This window comes from Platalea leucorodia (genome assembly GCF_965183815.1).
Source record: "Platalea leucorodia genome assembly, chromosome: 16".
Taxonomy (NCBI): Eukaryota; Metazoa; Chordata; class Aves; order Pelecaniformes; family Threskiornithidae; genus Platalea; species Platalea leucorodia.
The window spans coordinates 6455177-6473465 of record NC_138838.1 but is presented as its reverse complement, the minus strand read 5'-3'; the positions used below and the strand labels follow the sequence as shown (position 1 = coordinate 6473465).

Genomic DNA, 18289 nt, shown 5'->3' with positions numbered 1-18289 from the left:
TCAATGAGATGAGCGGTCATCATTGCAGATGCTTCTCTTTACTTATCAGCTTCCCCCCGTCCTCCCCTTTGCTCAATTTTTATGGTCCTGTTACATTCAGGCTGCTTATCAAAAGCAATTTATTTTGTACTCTTTCTGCTTGTGAGGGTGGAGGGGAGGTTCTGTGGTCTGATTGCAAGCCCTTACCGCTGTCCTCACGAGCAGCGTATTCATTTGGAAGCCTTGCTGGAGCACATGGTAACTGGCGTAGCTTTCCTGCAAGCATTCAGTCCATTTGGCTGCTACCACAGCGAAGTTTCGGAATCTTGATGCCTTAAGTTTTCAGCCGCCGTGGGATTGTATACTCATTTCAAGTCATTTGTGAAGCTGAGTACCTTCTGCTGCAGGTTTTTCCTGCCTAGCTTTCCCCTTTGCGGGGGAGGTGATCACTTACTTAGTGTTCAAACTGAATCTCTGCATGGCTGCCAGCAGAGGAACAGCATAAAAATCAAGCGTCCGCTTACAGCTTCTGGAGTAGTGGAAGTGCAGTCACAGAAATGATCACCAAAGCCATCTACTTTTGCAATAAGTGGTAGTATATGTTAGCAGCAAATTAAACTTCTGTAATCTTTAACGTGGAATATTGCACGAGTAGCAACTCGCTTCTCAACGGGCGTGGAGCGGAGGGTCTCTACTCTGCAAGTTGGAATCAATAAAGCACTGAAGATGAAGAAATCTGTCGCTCAGTAGGCAGCAGAACCTCTGCACTACTGAGGTCCTCTCTGAACTCCAAGAATATGCAACAGCTGCTGAGGTTTATTGAACTGAAAATTCTGAGTTTTACCTCTGTCCCTGTTCAGGTTGTTCTCTCATCTTTGGGTTAGGGTTTAACGGCTTCCAGCATGAGAAGAGTACTGGTACAATTCAATGCATCATGTTAAAAGAAAAAAAAAAAGCAGGTAAGGGGTAACTGTTTTACTCTTTAAGAAGTTCAGGAATACACATACAAAGTGTTGAACCGCCTCATTTAGTAAATTCACTGTGAAAATTCATGTTGTTTTATTTTTCAATAAACTCAGGGCTGGGGGAATTGAGCAGGAAGATTATTCCCCTGTGGACAGATGTACTTTTACTTGTAGAGGGTAGGCTTATTTTCTACAGCAGATAAATCAAGTTGCAGATCGATGCGTGAAATTTTAGGAATGAGAAGATACACCCACCAACTGACTCTGAAATGTGCTTTCGGAAGGGAGGACTCTTTTTTTTTTTTTCCCTTTTTTTCCTGACTACAGTGTTTCCCTTGCAAAAATGGATTCTCTACTATGGATACGATTGAGTTGTTTTTAAAGGAAAATCAAAATCTGGAGGAAACGGATTAATGACCCAAAGGAATATAATGATCTGAACTAATAAAGTAAATGGAAATATTTATGTGCTTTATGTACACTGTACAGAGTTTAAATATTTTAAAAGTTAATATTCTACTTGAAATGGCATGTTATTCTCTATTAAATCCTGTCGGTACTATGATGGCTAAACTTACTAGTTTTGGTACAGAAGTTTGGTTTATAATTTTATAATAAAGTTGAAATGTGATTTAGGTAACCTTGTTTTCTGACTCTGTTGCCAACAGGCTAAGAGAAAGCAGAGATCCTACAGCTACTGCCGAACCTCAACCAGAAAAAGGCTCGGGCTACCAGGTGCTAAATGTCATTAGAGGGCGGGGTACAAGTACAGAAGGGGTTGAAGGAAAAAAGTTAACTGAAACCACTACCTTCTTAGCAGTGCAATCGTAACTTTGTGAAGATTACAAAGGGGAGAGCACGCTCTCTACCCTTGAGACTAAGGGAACCAGTAAACTGGTCAGCTCCACCTTCAGGGCTCACGCAGAGTTACTCAGCACATGCGCATTGTCATTTGCAAAACAGTTAGGTTTTAGAAATAGGGGTTCATTTTAACTTATCTATCTTCCTCATTTCGTTAGTATTCAAGGACTTGCAATAGTTTTGAACAGCTTCAGAGAAGGAGGTCTCTCAATTATCCTAAGAGATCCGGATGGTAGAGTTCCTTTCTCAGCTTTTACTTGTCGAAACATGAATAGCAGAACATGAGCAACATATTCTACGGAACAAACACTCCAAGAGGACGCTTGGATAATGCTACAGCAGTTGCTGTAATGGAAGCTTATTTGGTGTCCTAGTTTTATTATGAAACCTACGGCAGAGGTGTAAACTGCTACTGGATACAGAGCTGTGCTGAATGTTAAAAGACAGGAAAGAAAAGTCAAACCAGGAGGACGCGTCCTTCACGTAAACTGTAGCCATGCAGCAAGATTACCCTGGCACTACAGCCAACAGTTTCACATATTTGGTGGTCTGTTTTCCTGTCCAGGTAGAGAATAACCTTTGGAAAATAAGTCCTGACAGCAAAGGAGAAACTGCTTCAGTTTTATTTCTTTATCTATAAAAATACCCAAACTTTAAAAACCCCAGGAGACTAAACCAGCACCTAGATAAGCGCATTGTTCTACATTACGGGCAGAAAAATGGATGCAGCAGTGACATTTCTTCAGAGAGTTGTTTTAATTAATTCCAGATGGTTGCTATGGATCTTTACCTCTGGTGGACTTGGGCATTTTATTTCTATCCATGTCTCCACAGAGGAATCTTGCCATTTCTTCCACCTACCTAGTTCTCAGCTGTTCCCTTCAGGGAATTCTTGTGTCAAGACGGGTCAGCTGCCCCACGCTGCTAGCACGGGGCTACCAGTCTCCGTTTGCGGATGCATTCCCAGATCCAGTTGGGAGACACACGCTTAGCACCAGGATTCTCATCAATGTCCCCTATAACATGCGTTGCTGAGGCCGTGTCAAACTCTGGCACGAGATCCCCGTCGTACGCTATAAAGTACCGCCGGATTTTGTCGAAGTCCTTCACAGAGGGTGACAGGTACAGCTTCACGCCAGTGAATATGTCCAGCAGCGTCTGCACGTTGTGAAAGAGGATGAGAAGCACAGGTTGGTAAAAACATTAGATTGGTCTGGAAATTACACTGCTCTCTTTGAGGCATGAACAAGTCCATTCATAGTTCCCAAGGTTATCGTTCTAATCCCGTGCCTAATAACTGTAAATTGCTCTGTGGACTGCCATTAAATCGTACACAAGAGCAACACCCATGCCGCTCCTCTGAAAGCCAGATGTTACAGCTGACCAGTGCTTCCCTAGGTAAGGGGAATCATCATTCCCCTTAGTGATGATGCTGATGTGGTCCAGTAAACATCACCTTAACGTCTTTGTCTTTAAGAAGCATCAGCTTGTAAAGTAGAATATAACCGCAGTGGGAGGGGACCTGCTGTTTACATCAAAATTGCTACTCTGGGCTTATCAGGAAATTATAGCTCAGTGATTCTTAATCCACTCTTACAATTTGCTGCACAATGGGCTAGAAAGGACAGTTCTCTCCTTTTACAGCTCCCAACTCTTCCACAGGCAGTGGTCAGGAGGAGCAGCAGCTCAGCAATCGCAGTGCTTTGTGGAGCAGGACGTTGTGAAGAGAGTCCTGGCCGTTAGCGTGACAGACCCAGGTATGTCAGCTCTGCTGACAGGAAAGAAGAGCTGCAACCACCCGCTTCCTTTACAAGGGGGCTTGTTGCTGCTATTTCTGCCTTTACGTTTCATTTTAATTTAGGGTGCTGCTATAGAAAGATTTCAAAGACTTTTCCAGATGGAAGGCAAAAGTGAACAGACAATTGAAACTGCCTCTGCTTCCTCCCACCCCAAAGTGGCTGCTGTCCATACCTTTTTTCCATTGTCATCCATCTCAGATGCTTTTCGCTTCTCCCCTCGTTTCTCCTCTGATTTTTGAGGGGATCCAGTGACTGCTTTGCTCTCTAAAAAACAAAAAAATTGTCTCATTTGTGCTCTCTGTCCAGATACTGGTTGTGTATTAAAGTGGGGGGAGAAAAGTGAAGAGGGTAAAAGGCTTTTCCCCCCCGCTCTTTGTGAAAAATCCATGAATTAGAATGTAACTCATCGGACACATTCTTCTACTGCAAATGGTGTGGGCCACCTTCCTGCCCTCATCTCCAGGATGCCGCTGTTCAACGTCCCTCCTTGCTGTCACCACACCGCCTTTTTGAGGCTGCTCAGAAACTTGAAGCAAGTTACTCCCCAGTGAAAAAGCGCTGGTGAAGCAAACTCATTTCACAGCTTTGCAATTTACTACCTGGAAATCCCCTCCATCCAGGTGCCCTATTATATGCATGAATTTCATCCAAATAAAATTAAATACTGGTTCATGGCCAAAAACATCTAAGCAAAGGGCATGTGATCTGCAGGAACAGGAGCAGCAGGTCTGCTCTTCAGAGCAGTTTATACAGTCTGCTAAGGGCATTTATCTAATAAGATTAAAAGGGACGGCAGTCCTAGAGAAATCCCTCCAAACTAGTTTTGGTACTAACTATAACTGCGACTCTGCTAGGTTCAAGATATCTGTTCTAAGCAGCAGATAATCTCAGAGAGCTTTTATTGTCGAAACGAGTTGCCTAAGCACCAACCTGAACAGCATCATTAGTGCTGCTTCCCTGTTCTCAATCCCAGCACATCTCACAGCTGTGGCTATTCAATCCATGCTGTGAACAGCGCAGGCCAAACCAAGGCTCTAAACAGCTTTGCCCATTAACCCTGCCGTGCACATGAGAGCTGCCATGGGATCTTCAAGCATCTGACGGAAGGCAAAGATCCAAAGCCAGCCTGCCCCAAACACAGAGCACGCACCCTGAGGCTCCTCTCCCTGGAAAGCACCACCTTACCTTCTGGCTTCTGGGCTTTTGCAGGTGACTTGCTTGGGGGAGTTTTAATAGCGCTGTGTGGTGTGGAAGACCTGGAATTTCCCTCATTCTCTCCACTGCTGCCAGCCGTGGACTCATCTTCCTCCCCAGTAACAACACTGAAATCAGCCTTCTCTTTGGAGAGTTGGTACAGCTCCTGTCCCACCAGAAACAAAGCGTCGCCTTTAGCCACGGTGAAACCTCTGGTACTAGACACGAGCCCTACTGCATGTGCTCCTCTTGTTTGTTTTCCCCCCTCCAAAGTGTTTGCTCATATGTTTTTTCTTCCCACATCTCTTTGTAGCCATTTTCCTGTCAACTTTGTTCAAGCTCTCTGCGTTCCACCCAGCTGCTTGACATTGAGGGACCAAACGCCCTACGTGTTCACAGGATCTGCTACAGAGCAAGGCTAACTCTTCACAGCCTGGCTCCCTGACCTGAAAGACGAACAGTACCCGTTGCTCCCTCAGGGAACAGTCTGTCTGAAGAGGGTATTTTACCTTTCTCTCCCCTACCTGCATAGGGAGCCAGAAAGACTGCTGGGCAGCAGGTGGGCCGAATCACTCCTTGCTTCGATGGCATAACAAGCACTTACATCTGCTGCCAGCGTCCCTGTAGGCAGTGCGAAGACAGCCCAAACGACAATAACTAGGCTGAGAACAGAGCTCATCAACAGCTGACTTACTGCTGGGGATGGCAGCAAGCCAACCGGTCTCTATCGGTAAAGGAGGCGAGGAAGCTGCGTGGGGCGGTGCAGCCCCGCGGCCCTGGCAGACTGCGCCCTGGACCTGGGCCAGCCACTTCCCAGATGCCTCCCCCAATCTCAGCAATTAGTGGGAGACCGAATGACCATAAACACTTAAGAGAATAAAGGTCACCTCTTTCAGGAAGGAAATTCCTCACCATGAAGGCTGTTACAAGAGCTGATACAAACTAGCTGCCAGCACAGACTTTCCTGAAAGTGCACAACACAACAGCTCAAGAGACTCGAGATGCCCCATGAAAGAATAAGATTCACATCAAAATAATCCAGCAAGCAGCCTGAGCCTAGAATAAATGGAAAATGTAAGATACCATCATAGGTACCAGTCAGCAGATATCTTCACTACATACCCCGCTATTCGAATTTGTCTTTTAATATAGACTGCTGTCAGAACTTGTTCTTGAATGTGCTGCAGACGCACTGCGTTAACTCACCTTAAGCTGCTGGAGGTTGGTGGCTGTCTTCCAGTCTTTGTCATCTCGAATGCGGGTGCAGCGAGGGAAGCGAATGGAGATCCCATCTGCAGTGTGGGCTTCGGCTTTAGAGAATTCAGCCCCTGTGATCTCCCACACTGGGGCTTTCTAAACACAGTATTGAGGAAGTCACGTCACGTTCCCATGTTCTCTCATGAACTAACGCTAATGCGTCTGCGTTCCTGTGCCTCTACAACAGCCCCCCTCCCTGCCCCAGCACAGAGTTCCACATACACAAACTGACCTCCTTGATCACCTTCATTAGAAAAACTTCCATTTTTTTCAGTGAGTCAGAGATCCTCAGCTAATACGCAATGCCAATTTCTAAATAACACCTTTTCTATCGGGCATACACGGCACAAAGCATACTGATAAATTTCGTAAAACAATAGCAACTTTGGGGTTACAGTTGTGCTTCAACCGTTTTAAGTGAGATTTTTCATGCCTCAAATTTAAAGTAAGTTCACTTCTGGCAGGGATTTAATGCACAAGAATATTTCCCAGAAGTGCTGCAGGTATGATTTCTTCATGAAGCTCTTAGCCTCAAATGCACCTGCAAGATTCAGAGATAAAAACTTGCGCTTAATTTCCTGTTCCCAGTATGAAGACTAATCTTGTAACAGAGACAACGTGTACACTTAAATGAAGTATAGCAGATTGCTATATGTGGGCTGGAAAACATAGTTAAATGACTATGACAGCACTTACCTTTGGATCTGGGACAATGAAGTCTGGGTAGTAGATTTTGTTAATTTTTAGCCACCTTGGAATTTTACTAGGATCCTATTAATTAAAAGCACAAAAACAGAATGATAGCACTTCTGATCATATATGAACCTATTTCTACAAAAGAAGTTGCTGAAAGATAACCTAGAAATAGATTAGCATCTAGGAATTACGTTGCCTTTGTATGGATGAAACTTGCTTTAGCCTGCAGTGCAAGGTGCACTGATCTGCAGCAGTTTCTCTTCGCTAGAGAATCACAAAAATGATCTGTAACACAGCTCTCCATTACTGCCATTCTATATGCAAAACAATAACATCGTTGCTCCAATTGTGATTCATATAAAACTACACATTTTTGAAGATTCTATAACCTTGCAAATGGCCTTCAGGGTATCAAGTAAATATTAAAATCCAGCTCTCTGTTTATATGTCAAGTCTTGAAAAATAAGATTCCTCACCTAAATACGGCACTCACAGAAAGTCGTAACTCCAACACGTCAGGTTATCTGCCGCGAGAGAACAGTCTGACTTGAGCGTTTCTCACCTGCAGCCCCATCTAGTGACTGCCTTCACCAATTGCAATGCGCTCCCAAAAAATGGTACTTGCTGGGCTCTTCCCAGTAAAACCTTGTCTTAGCAGGAAACAGATGGTGCCTGGCTTCCCACTCAGTCTCCGAGTACAAATCTCAGGCAGCGACTCATCTCAGGAGCTGGCTGCACCTACATCTCATTTGTGTCAGAGCAGCTGGTCTGCTTTAACTCTAATGGAGCCTCTGTTCATTCCCAGCAGAGCACTTCAATTCCGCATTTAGCCAGCAGCTCAACTGCAGCCCAGCAGGAAGGCGGCTTTTACCAAGCCCTTTGCTGAGCATTCCTTTGACCGCCTCCATGCCAGAGCCCCTCTCACCTTGCTGATCTTCACCATATCCAGCTCTGTTTGCAGACGCGCCAAGGTGGCATCGTCGTGGCCACCGGAACACTTGGTCACAGTGCACCACTTCTCGCTCTTGGGATCATAGCAGCCCATGAGGAAGATGGACATCATCCCACCTGCAGGAGGGGAGAGCAGGGTGGCTCACATCTACAGGACAAGCCACAGCTTTTCAAAAAGCAAAGTAATGAACTAAACCCCTTTTCCATCTCTGGGAGTCAAAGGGCCTTGGGCCTGGGATGGCTTCACAGCATCAGCTCCCACACAGAGAGCTGAACAGGGCCTCTACACTGCACAAGAGCCCAGCCCGAGACCTAAGGCTTTGCTGTGCCAATGAACCCACAGTAAACTCGTAGCCTGGCATGTGGTGGGCTGCAGCAGTCACTGACTGCTACCAGTCTCATTCTGGTAGGAGACCAAATGCTACAGGAGGCCTGGAACAGGAAAAAGCTTGAGAGTTTTCTGAACTGACAGAGCTCTGACTTAAGCCAGCTCCAGAGACTTACCTTTACTGCCTTGTCCATAGAAAGCTCCCAGCACCACCAGGTCTGCTGTGTCAGCCATGGCACCCTCATTTAGGTAGTCCTTTTTCACTTTCAGCCAGTGTCGTTTTCCTGGTTCATAATTACCCTGTGCAAAACGAGGCAAGAATCCGTCAGCAAGATCATCCGGTGGACAGCTCTGTCCTCAAATAGCCCTTGCTTTCATCCAGCTTCGTGGTATAAGAGCACAGCAGCACTCGGATGTATAAGGAGCAACTTGGATTGGATGTCAGCATCGACAAGAACCCAGAGATGTTTCAAGGATGCTCAGCCTTGTCCACTTCATCCACAGACCTCTGTCTGTTGTTACTCCCCAACTCCCAGCATACACCAGTGAAGAGTAAATGTGAACCTGCCTTTATGTCTTTCAACACCAGTCCTTCCAGTCCCTCACGGATGACTCGGGTGATCATATCTGCCAGATCTGAAGCTTTCTGAAAAAGAAAGGAGTCAAGGTTAGCTCAAGACTGTCAAAGGGCTGTGGTCTTCAGGCTTTCTATTTGGAGCAGCGGTACACTAAAATCAAAGCAACTGCAGAGAGATGAACAGGTAATTTCATAAAATAGTTTTCCAAGGAGAGTGCCATACGTGTTCCCTTTGCTGCACATCCAGTGACTGAGCTGGGAATATGTCCCAAAAGAGAAGGGTTCGTTAGTTAAAAAGTACTCCTCAGAGACGAGGTAGCCACACTGATTCTGTCCCGAGTACGTCCCATATGTACAAGATCAGACTTTCGTCAGCCGGCAGTGCCTGCTTACTTCTCTGTCCTGCTGCCTTGGACCTGTGCTCTTCTCCCCAAAATGCTTTCTCTGCCCCCAATGTCTAAGCATTCTCCACCAAAACCAAGGTGCTACAGAAATCAGTAGCAGTGGGGAAAAATAATGGGCATAGGGCTTGTACAGAACAGTCAAAGGAAAAACTGAGCATGCTGCTGTCTAAATGCAGTTTTTAGCACTCAGAATGTACCTGGGCTGTGTGGCACTTGAAGTTGCCAGTTTGGGAACTGGAAGCAGTCTAGCTCCCTTCAGTCATACTTCAGTCTTCTCTACACAGCTCAGCATTGCGCAGTACAAACTAAATTACAATAGGCTTTTGCTCCTCCTAACAATGTCAAAGTTACAATGGCTACCAAATCGTTAAGAAACCAAAAAAGGAGATGTGCAACTTAAGACTATACTGAAGCGGTTGTAGCAGAGACAAGATGGGAGCACAGGCATGGCCCTCTTGAACAACGCTAGCTCGAGAAGTCTTGCACACAGACCAAAACCATTTTGACAGGCAGGGAATTGCTGGATTTACAGCTTTAATCATAAAAAAGGCCATGTGGTAAAGGAGCAATGAAGTGTCCAGAGTGCAATCTGTGAGATCGCCACGCGTGCTATTTTAACATTGAACTCACTGTGACGTGCTTCATCTCCGAGAAGAGGATCCGGTTGGGGATTTCAACCATGTTATCGTGGAGAAACTTACGACGTTCACACAGAGGTCTAAACCAGGGTACGGATAATTAAGGACAAGCAAACAATTACAACATGAAGTACCAGTCACGTGAACATTGAGAAAAGGTATTTAAATAATTAAATGATGTATCCTACAGAGTTCCAGAAAGGCCAATCAATTCTTATTTCCTCCAGGTAGTTATAAAATAGAAGTTTTGTGTTAAAAGTGCATTTTGTTTCAGAGGACATAAGATGAGGTGGGTACTGAGACACACTGAGTTCAGCTGAAACGCAGTTAATCCTGGTATTTTGGAACTGTAGAGCAAGATGGAGCTCCATAGTGAAACTCCTTAGCATAGCAAGGATTCTCCCAGGATGTCTTGATTTTACAGGGGTAAATGGCCAGCCTTGACAGCCAATGTGAACTGCCCCGTCTGCAGTGCTAGCGTATTCCAGAAAGTTCACGCTGGAAAACCTGTCAGGCTGCTCTGAGACTGTGCCAGATACATACCTGTCCATCAGGCTGATGTCATTGAAATAGATGCAGTCGAACACAAACAAGCAAACATTGGCATCTTGGAAAGCAGCTTTCTGAAAGACAATTAAAACTGATTAAAAGAAATCTGCTGTCATAGTAAGCAGCAACATGGAGTTTTAGAAAAATAACAGAAACAAAAGGATATATTTTTATCTCCACAGTCTTTTAGTTATAATAAGCTTGGGCCTCTTCTAAAAGACAGAAGTATTCTGAGAATTAAGATTTAGACTGAATGTATCAAAGCACAAACTAAGAAAATAAAACATGCTAATTTCCTAGTGATGGGGAAATAATGCCGCAAATATTAATGACTTTGGGCAATGTAACATCCGTCACTATTGCTGCAGCAAAAACCCAACAAGCGTTCCAGAGACTTCAGATTAATGGCTACTTTAAGTTAAAGCACTTACAATTTAACATTCATTTTACCAGCCTCTTCCTCACCACCACTTAATCTAGACATAAGCACTACGTAATATTCATATGGAGTAAATACTCTCTGCATAATTCTGGTCTTCCAATCTGCCATACACTGCCACGAGCAGTAATAAGCAATGACAGAATTGGAAGAGTTTCCAAGGGTTTTTTAATATTTATCTTGAGCTGAAGTTTTATTACTGTCCTGCTAGCAACCAGGTTAATATCAAATCTATTGTATTAGAGATGTTACCTTTTCATTAACATCAGCCTTCTCAGGGATCTTATTTTTTCCCCAAACGCTTTAGTAAGCACCAGATTTCCTAAATTATCCTGTGGTAACATTTCACATGCTAGCGCATTTAAGTCAGCAGAATAAAAGCCTCTAACCACAACAAAGGATTTTTTTTTTTTTTTTTTTTTACCTTGTGCACACCAAGAGTCCCAAAAGGAAGTGGCTTGCCAGTTTTGTTATCAATCAGAAGAACTTCTGAATCCAGGATCATACTTTGCCCACCAGGGAAAGCCTGGGGGATGAAGTCCTTAAAATGGGCTACCTTGGGAAAAAAAGAAAAGAAAAATATACGTCTACTGGCTGAAGAGATGGATGCACTTCAGTGCAGACATCTTCTCCAGAAGCACGTCTGAGGCATGTGTAGGCATATCTGCACTAGCTTTATTTTCTACTGCGGTACAGACAGCACAATCTACAAACAGAAAAATGAGTCTTCAACAAATATAACCAAGTCACCCACCTGGCATCAAGCCTCCCCAAATGCAGTGCATAAAGAGGACTCTAAGGCAGATAGGTTAACCGTAGTTTCAAGCTCCTAATGTCCATGAAAACTAACTGATTACAATTAAGCGTTGCTTTTCCAGATTCCAAGTATCTACACAAATTGGACAAAAAAGTCTACAACAGAAGGTATCCTCCCTGCCTACAGAAACTGTTGTGAAATTCAGTCGTGTTTATAGAGGAGGAAGGTAAACGCTGGCATAACAGAAGAGACAGTTTATTGGTGCTTACTTTGTGAGGGAGGACAGGTTTGAGGCTTCTGCTGAAGTAGTTGAAATGATCTCCATTTTTATGGACCTGCACCCGCTCGCCATCGTATTTGATCTCCGCATACATGCCATTTGGGCACTTCTTCATGGCATACTCAATTGACTTGCAGGCTTCAGCCTTAGAAAGGTGGAGAGAGAAGTTCCAAACAAACTTGGTTGATATATTTAAAAATAAAGCTACTCTTACCTAATTTCAAGAATGGACTACCAATTCCTTTGTAGATCTTTCTGTCCAGGGTCTCTAATATCCATTCCAAGTTTTCTTTTTCTTAATTAGTCATTTACTTAGAATCATCTGCATATGCCCAGATAATTACAGCTTTTCAGTGTTTATCTCCTCCAGATACTTAAAGGTGTACGTACTGTGCCTTTTGTAGGAGTGCGCTTAGCCCAGAAGTAAATATTTAACTCTGATTTGTTCAAACAAAAAAACAAACTTATTTCTCTAATCTCTAATCCAATGAAAAGCTTACATTATTTCCAGACAAAGGATCAACTTCTGGAATGACAGCAAACAAACAAAAAAGACAGACACATCTGGACAGAAAACAAGACAAGATTTTAGCTTCTGCAGTGTCACTGACGCTGCAAGTACTGAGTACATTGAATACCAGCCTCTTGGTAGAAAACACTTTATAAAATGGTATTAAACATAAAAATCAGCACTGCATACTCTATTAGCCCATGCTACATGCAGTCACTTATCCGTCTACTGACTCTTAAAGGTGAGGGTCTCTGACAGTACACATTGGGACTCATTTCTTGCTCAGCTGAAGGTTACCATTGCAGGGGAGCCAACATTACCAGCATGGGCTGAACCGGGGTCATCAGAGAGGCCTGCACACTGAGGGTCCGCTTCAGCCCTGGCACCTTCTCAGCCTCCTGCTGGTTCTTCAGGACTCGCTCTACCACATCCTGGAGGTTGCGTGATGCTTTGAACGCCTCGTAAGCATTGGGATCCAAAGCATCCAACCTTGAACAAATTGAGGAGGAGGGAAACATGGATCAGCCTCAGGTCTGCCGCTCCTGGCTTATGAGGCTAATGCCCAGTTCTGGTTTTATCTCACAATGAAAGGTGAGACTTACACATGCTTTGCTCCAGCGTTCATTTTCAAGTCATGCTTAATTAGCCTGATGATGCATTTCAGGTCATTGCCCGTACATCTGAAGTGCAAGAGAAGATTCAGGTATGGTAGACATTTAACTGAACTACATTCCAGCTGCAAAAAAGAAACTGATCCAGGCCTCTGTAAAGAAAGGTCCTCCCCTTCTGCAGGGTTTAATGAGGACATGTTACTAGTGACATCACAGAGGCACAAGAGAATATCCAAAAGGCTTTTGAGCATCTTTATGTTTGAACGCCAATATTAATTTTGCCTCAGTGTCGACATACCTTCCACAATTCACTTAATGCATCAAGAGTAAATTATAGTAACATCCTCAGCCTTAGATCAACACAAACTGAGCCAGACCAAGAACCTTCAACACGTCTAAATGGCTTGAAGGCTTTTCCCAACATACCTAGGAATTAACAGCTAAGTACCATTAAGGCAGTTCTGCAAGCCACTTGACAGGCAAGTCTTGACAGGCAAGGATGAAATTCTCTGGCACGAACAGGAGCTACACATGTTCTCCATTGCTGGTCAGCAGTCAGGGCATCTTAATCAAACCACTAATAGCAGCTTACAGATGTTAAGTTCAGTCTCTCTGGCTTACGATTAGTTTTTCACCTATGCCAGCTTGTGATATGTAGATAACCGCCCCTAGTTTTAGGGTAAACCTTCAGAGGCCGATTACTTTCCTCACCTGCGAGTGATATGTTGCAGCACACTTTGCTGGTCGTCCTCCTTAGTAAGCTTTGATAGCTGGATTAGGAATTCATCTACCTCTTGGATGGTCAGCAGACTTTTGGCTGCTGGAGGACAAGACTTGCTCTGTTCAAAGAAGAGGCGTATGGTCTCGGAAACATCTCCCTGTCTCCAAAAACAAAATAAGGGTATGGGTCAGAGCTATGGCTAGAAAATGGGCAAGATGCCACTGGAGACTCAATATGGTTCCAATAAGTAGGAGAGCGCACAGGAATGATGCTGGGATTGCAGAAAGAAATTGGAACCAAACATCAGAAAAAAGCTGCCACGACAGAGAATAAATCTTTTCAGGTGTTTCATTTGCAAAAAAAGGTAAGTAAGAGTAGCAGTATCATCTCATTGCTCTATTTTTCACTGCTGCGGCATCACATACCCTTTATTTCCTCAGGATGAATCCACTTGTAAATCCAAGGATCTCAAACAGTCTAGTGATGTCACTAGAAGGCAGTATATACCAAGGCAATAAACAGAGGTGAAAGAATTAGCTTCGTATCTAATTAACCCATTTTCTCCATCTTGCAATGAATGAGAAGCATGCATAGCCAATTACCAACTCCTATGCACAGGAATTAAATGCACACATGTGAGCACTTGCAATTGCACGAGTGTAGCTTAATTGTATGAACCAACTTAAGCTCACAGTAACGGATCCCTTACTTGAATCACAGGTTTTGATACGTGATGTTACAAAAAAGTAACATAAATCAGTTACATGGCAATACCCTAGACAAAGCAGTTTAGACAAAGCTGATGCAGCCCAACTTGCCTAGATATTTCAGTCTCGCTTTCTAAAGTTTTGCAGGTGAGTTCACATCTTGCTTTCAATTAGGATTAAAAAAAAAAAAAAAAGTCATAGAATTTCCATACCAAGGGACCAAACAGCAGAAATTAAGAGAACTGCTGTCTGTACTCACCTGTTCCAGGTCCCGGATCATTTCTTCTTGGCTGCAGTTAAAAATCCTACTAAACAGCTTTACAATCTGCTTATCGTTCAAGTTGTAAACAATTTTAATGACGCCTGGTAACAGCAGCTTAATGGTCAGGTATACGTCACCATGAAAACCATCTGGAAAAAAAAACACAAACCATTAGAAACTGTCACAACTTATTTTCACGTACAGGCTCTGGTTGTCTGTGCTCATCAGCATGACCCTGGGAAAAAAAATCCTGCAGCTGGGGCTTCCTCTTTCCACCATGCTGTTCTGCTTCACGTGAAAGGAGATTTCTCAGGGGAAACATCCACAATTGTCCTCCAAATCTGATCTCAGCACTAAGTTTGGCGGCACCTACAAACATTCCTCACTATCCTAGCCTAAGACATTCTTACCTGAATTTGTTAATTAGAGAAACAGTTCGCTTTGCAAACATCATCTCCATAGTTGAGAAATCATCCAGCACGCAGCTTGGACTACACAGCAATCAGATTTTACTTCACCCTTGCTTTTGAAATACTACTTTGAAGTTGATCTTGAGAGGGCTTCCATATGCTGAGAATGCCAAGCAGGAATCATACCTCCTCCAGATCCCTTCTTCAGAAAATCCTGGATGATCTGCGTTTTCACGTTATAGCTAGGCTTTTCAGCAACCATGGCACAGAGCTTCCTGAACTCTCGCAGCAAGCAGTCTTTGTGCTTCGGATCACATTTTTTTGCAGATAGGCTAGACTTGTGGGAAGTGTTTGCAGAGACATCTTCCAAATTCTTTGGCTTGGCTGCATCAAAAACATAAGAAGTTACTTTTTTAGCAAGCACAATATAGTGCAGACTTTGAAGCTGAGGCCACCTCTGCTTGGCAAGCTGAGAAGAACAATCCCAGTACGCTGGGGAAGCTTCAGAAGTAAATAATGATGTGTGCTACACCAAAACTCATGACTTCAAAATTTTAATTATCATTAAAAAAAACCCAAAACTAATTCCTGCTGGTAGATGCTTCTGTTTTATTTCTAGTTTATAGGCCTTTGCCCTTCACAGCAACATGTTTTCCTAAGATAATTTCTAAAATGGGGGAAAAATGTCCCCATTCCCTCTTCTCTCATAATACCCACACACCTACTCATCTCTTTGGCTGTGTGTGTGGCAACACGTGCTCTGGGTGGTTCAGAGCTACACACTGACTGTCCTGGAAGCTGCTTCTCAGGACAAGCTGCTGAGGAATAACCATTCTCCTTTCCATGAACTCTGCAACCAGAATGCCTCACAACCAATTTTTTACGGATTTTGAGCTCCACATGGGACATTGTTACTCTGTCCCTTCACAGCTTGATTGAAATTGGCCAATGGACTAAGGCAGTAGTGGAGTCAGCCTGGCAATGTGGGTTACTGCATAAACCTTGTTTCTTTGGGAATACTAGAAACTCAAACATGAGTTCTTTCAAAACTGACAGCCTAAGAAAGCACTAACAATTTTTGGCAAACCAGATTTTAGAAAAGTAATTAAAACTAAGCCATCTTCTATAGATAAAGAACTACCAATCTGAGCCAAGTTAAAACACCTCTGATGCTGATATTAGGAGAGACGGATTTCCCAGAATCAGTTTAAGTCCTACCTGTGAAGCCAGAGAACTTCTTTGGTGATGGAGTGATGAGAGCCAATGGATCTTTTGTGGTTAGTTGTCCTGTGGCAGTGAGCTTAGCTTGGACTATCACTTTTTTCTTCGGTGTACTTGCAGCCTTGGAATTAGCTTCTGTAAAACAGCGAGGTTCAAACCAGCGGTCAGAAACAGTCTCATACGCCACCCAACATATTATGTAAGATATACTCCAACATACAAGTCTTACAAGAACTGGGGATAGAGTAGAAAAAAATGAAGGAACATTTTTCAGATAGCGAGTTAAAAGGCTACATAATTTACTAGGGATCATAAAAAAATAAAGCTGAAAATGGAAACTAACTGATGCTTCCTCCTGGGATTAATCTGCACATGAATTAAATCACCTAGACCTTCTCCATAGTCAGTTGTGACAAATTAATTAAGAAGTGCTATTGTAGAAGTGACTACTTCTTCCCTTTCCTACAGGGCTGAGACACAAATTTGAGCAGCGCTACCCACTTTGTCACCAGGTCATGCTAATGCATCAGTGAAGATTTTGTCGTAAAGGCACGGCTGTGTGGCAGTCAGTAGCATACCCTGAAAATAAGTACAGTAGAAAAGTGACCCAGGTGCTGCCTTGCGTCTCACCTGAGATGTGCTTGTTGATTAATTCTTTCTCCCCATCTTGTAGCTCTTCCCACCCTTCCAAGTCTGTGATGTCTTCAATTTTCTTGGTGGTGGCCCGGGCCTTGTCTAGCTTCTCAAACATGCACTTCACGTGGTACCACTCCTTCATGTCCCCGCCAGACTCCGTGAAAGGATTGGGAACAATCTTTCCAATGCGCACCATTCCCTTCACGATCTTCTCCTTGCACTTCTTGCAGCCTGCCGTGCCACGCTTGGCATAGTCTACACAGTACCTCTGTTCTGCCATGTCCTCTGCAGCTGTGCAGGCTCGGCGAAGCCAAGTGTGCAAAAGCAGGGAGAAATGGAAAGCCCCAGCACCACCACCCCGGTTTCTGTCTGCAGACTGGAGAGATAGGCTCCTTAACAGCAGCTGGTACCAGTAACTGGGGCTGGCCCCGGGGAGGCCAACGCAGCAAAGGCGGGGTCTTGGCAAGGAGACCTGTGTACAGGGGGAGAAAAGTCCTGTGCCCCTGCCGAGTGCCCGGGCAGCCTGTGACAGTGTCCTGCTGCCTGTAGGCATCCAGCCTGCTCCGGTGCCTGCTGCAAGCGAGAGAGGAGACACTGAGCCGCCCCCTGGCCGCCTGTGGGCCCTGTGCCTTATGCCCGGTGCGGGATGGGACGTGGGGCCCCTCAGAGCCCTCCATCCTCCCCTCTCTCTCCCAGGCTGCCCCACAGCCGCCTCCCCATCTGGGACCCGGTCCCCGCCCCCAACGGCCTCCATCGCCCCCTGAGACGGCCCCACAGGCCTCGATCCTCCACACACCCGCCCCACAGCCCCCTCCTCACCCTCAGGCCCCCCGCCCCTTCTCCCCTCACACAGGAGCCTCGGCCCCCCCAACGGCAGCTTTCCCGCCCTGCCCTCCCCGGCCCACCCGCAGCCTCCCGCCGCTACAGGACCCAGGCCCCCCCGCCCATCGCCGACCGCAGCTGCGAAGGGCTCACCGAGGTCCTCACGGCGCCGCCATCCCGCCCTCACCTCCGGCCGGCGGACACGACACCCTCCAGCCCTCGCTTTAGGCCGGAGCCGCCGCCATCGCCGTGCCTTTAACCGCGGCCCGCGGGCTTCCGTAGAGCAGCGCGCACGCGCGCCGCTCCGCGCCCCGCCTCTTCCGCCCGAAAGTGGCGCCCAACGTCCTGCGCGTGCGTGACGCGCCCCTGCGGGCGGTTGGCCCCGCCCCCGGGGCAGGCCCCGCCCCCTGCCTCTTTCCGCCACGCGCAGGCGCTGGGCAGCGCTTTCCCGCCTGGGGCTGAGGCGATGGCGCGCGGCCGGCGGGCGGGCGTGCGGGAGCGGGTGTGAGGCGATGTCCTGCTCCCGGCCTCCAAAACCGGCCTTGCGGGAGCACTGCGCCAAGTGGGGCGGGTCTGAGGGAATGCCCTATCCCTGGCATCACCATATTGGCCCTCCGAGGGTGCTACGCCATGTTGGTGCAGGTTTGAGGTGCTGTTGTATCACCTGGCTTTCACAATGGGCTCTCCAAGAGTGCTGCGCAGTGTTTGTGCAGG

At 45.5% G+C, this 18289-nt stretch overlaps 1 protein-coding gene across 1 annotated transcript; it reads right to left on the bottom strand.

Annotated features, from left to right (window-relative positions):
- Positions 1–68: 68 nt before the first annotated feature.
- On the bottom strand, positions 69–17848 carry LIG3 (DNA ligase 3). The gene is made up of 21 exons (XM_082328472.1): positions 17729–17848; positions 16748–17326; positions 16115–16252; positions 15083–15280; positions 14484–14635; positions 13508–13674; positions 12788–12865; positions 12506–12674; positions 11664–11819; positions 11062–11193; positions 10193–10272; positions 9642–9729; positions 8599–8676; positions 8207–8330; positions 7677–7819; positions 6752–6826; positions 6005–6151; positions 4790–4964; positions 3777–3868; positions 2667–2963; positions 69–893 (listed from the first exon to the last, which is right to left on the bottom strand). The coding sequence occupies exons 2-20, from the start codon at positions 17304–17306 to the stop codon at positions 2730–2732; spliced, it is 2985 nt and encodes a 994-aa protein (XP_082184598.1). The 5' UTR covers positions 17307–17326; positions 17729–17848; the 3' UTR covers positions 69–893; positions 2667–2729.
- Positions 17849–18289: the final 441 nt, after the last annotated feature.

Coding starts and splice junctions, on each gene's coding strand:
- LIG3 (XM_082328472.1), bottom strand. CDS start 17,306: ATGCCTACAGGCAGCAGGACACTGTCACAGGCTGCCCGGGCACTCGGC. Junction 10,273..11,061: donor GGACTCTTGGTGTGCACAAG/GTAAAAAAAAAA, acceptor ATTGTCTTTCAG/AAAGCTGCTTTCCAAGATGC. Junction 2,964..3,776: donor TGGATGACAATGGAAAAAAG/GTATGGACAGCA, acceptor CACAACGTGCAG/ACGCTGCTGGACATATTCAC.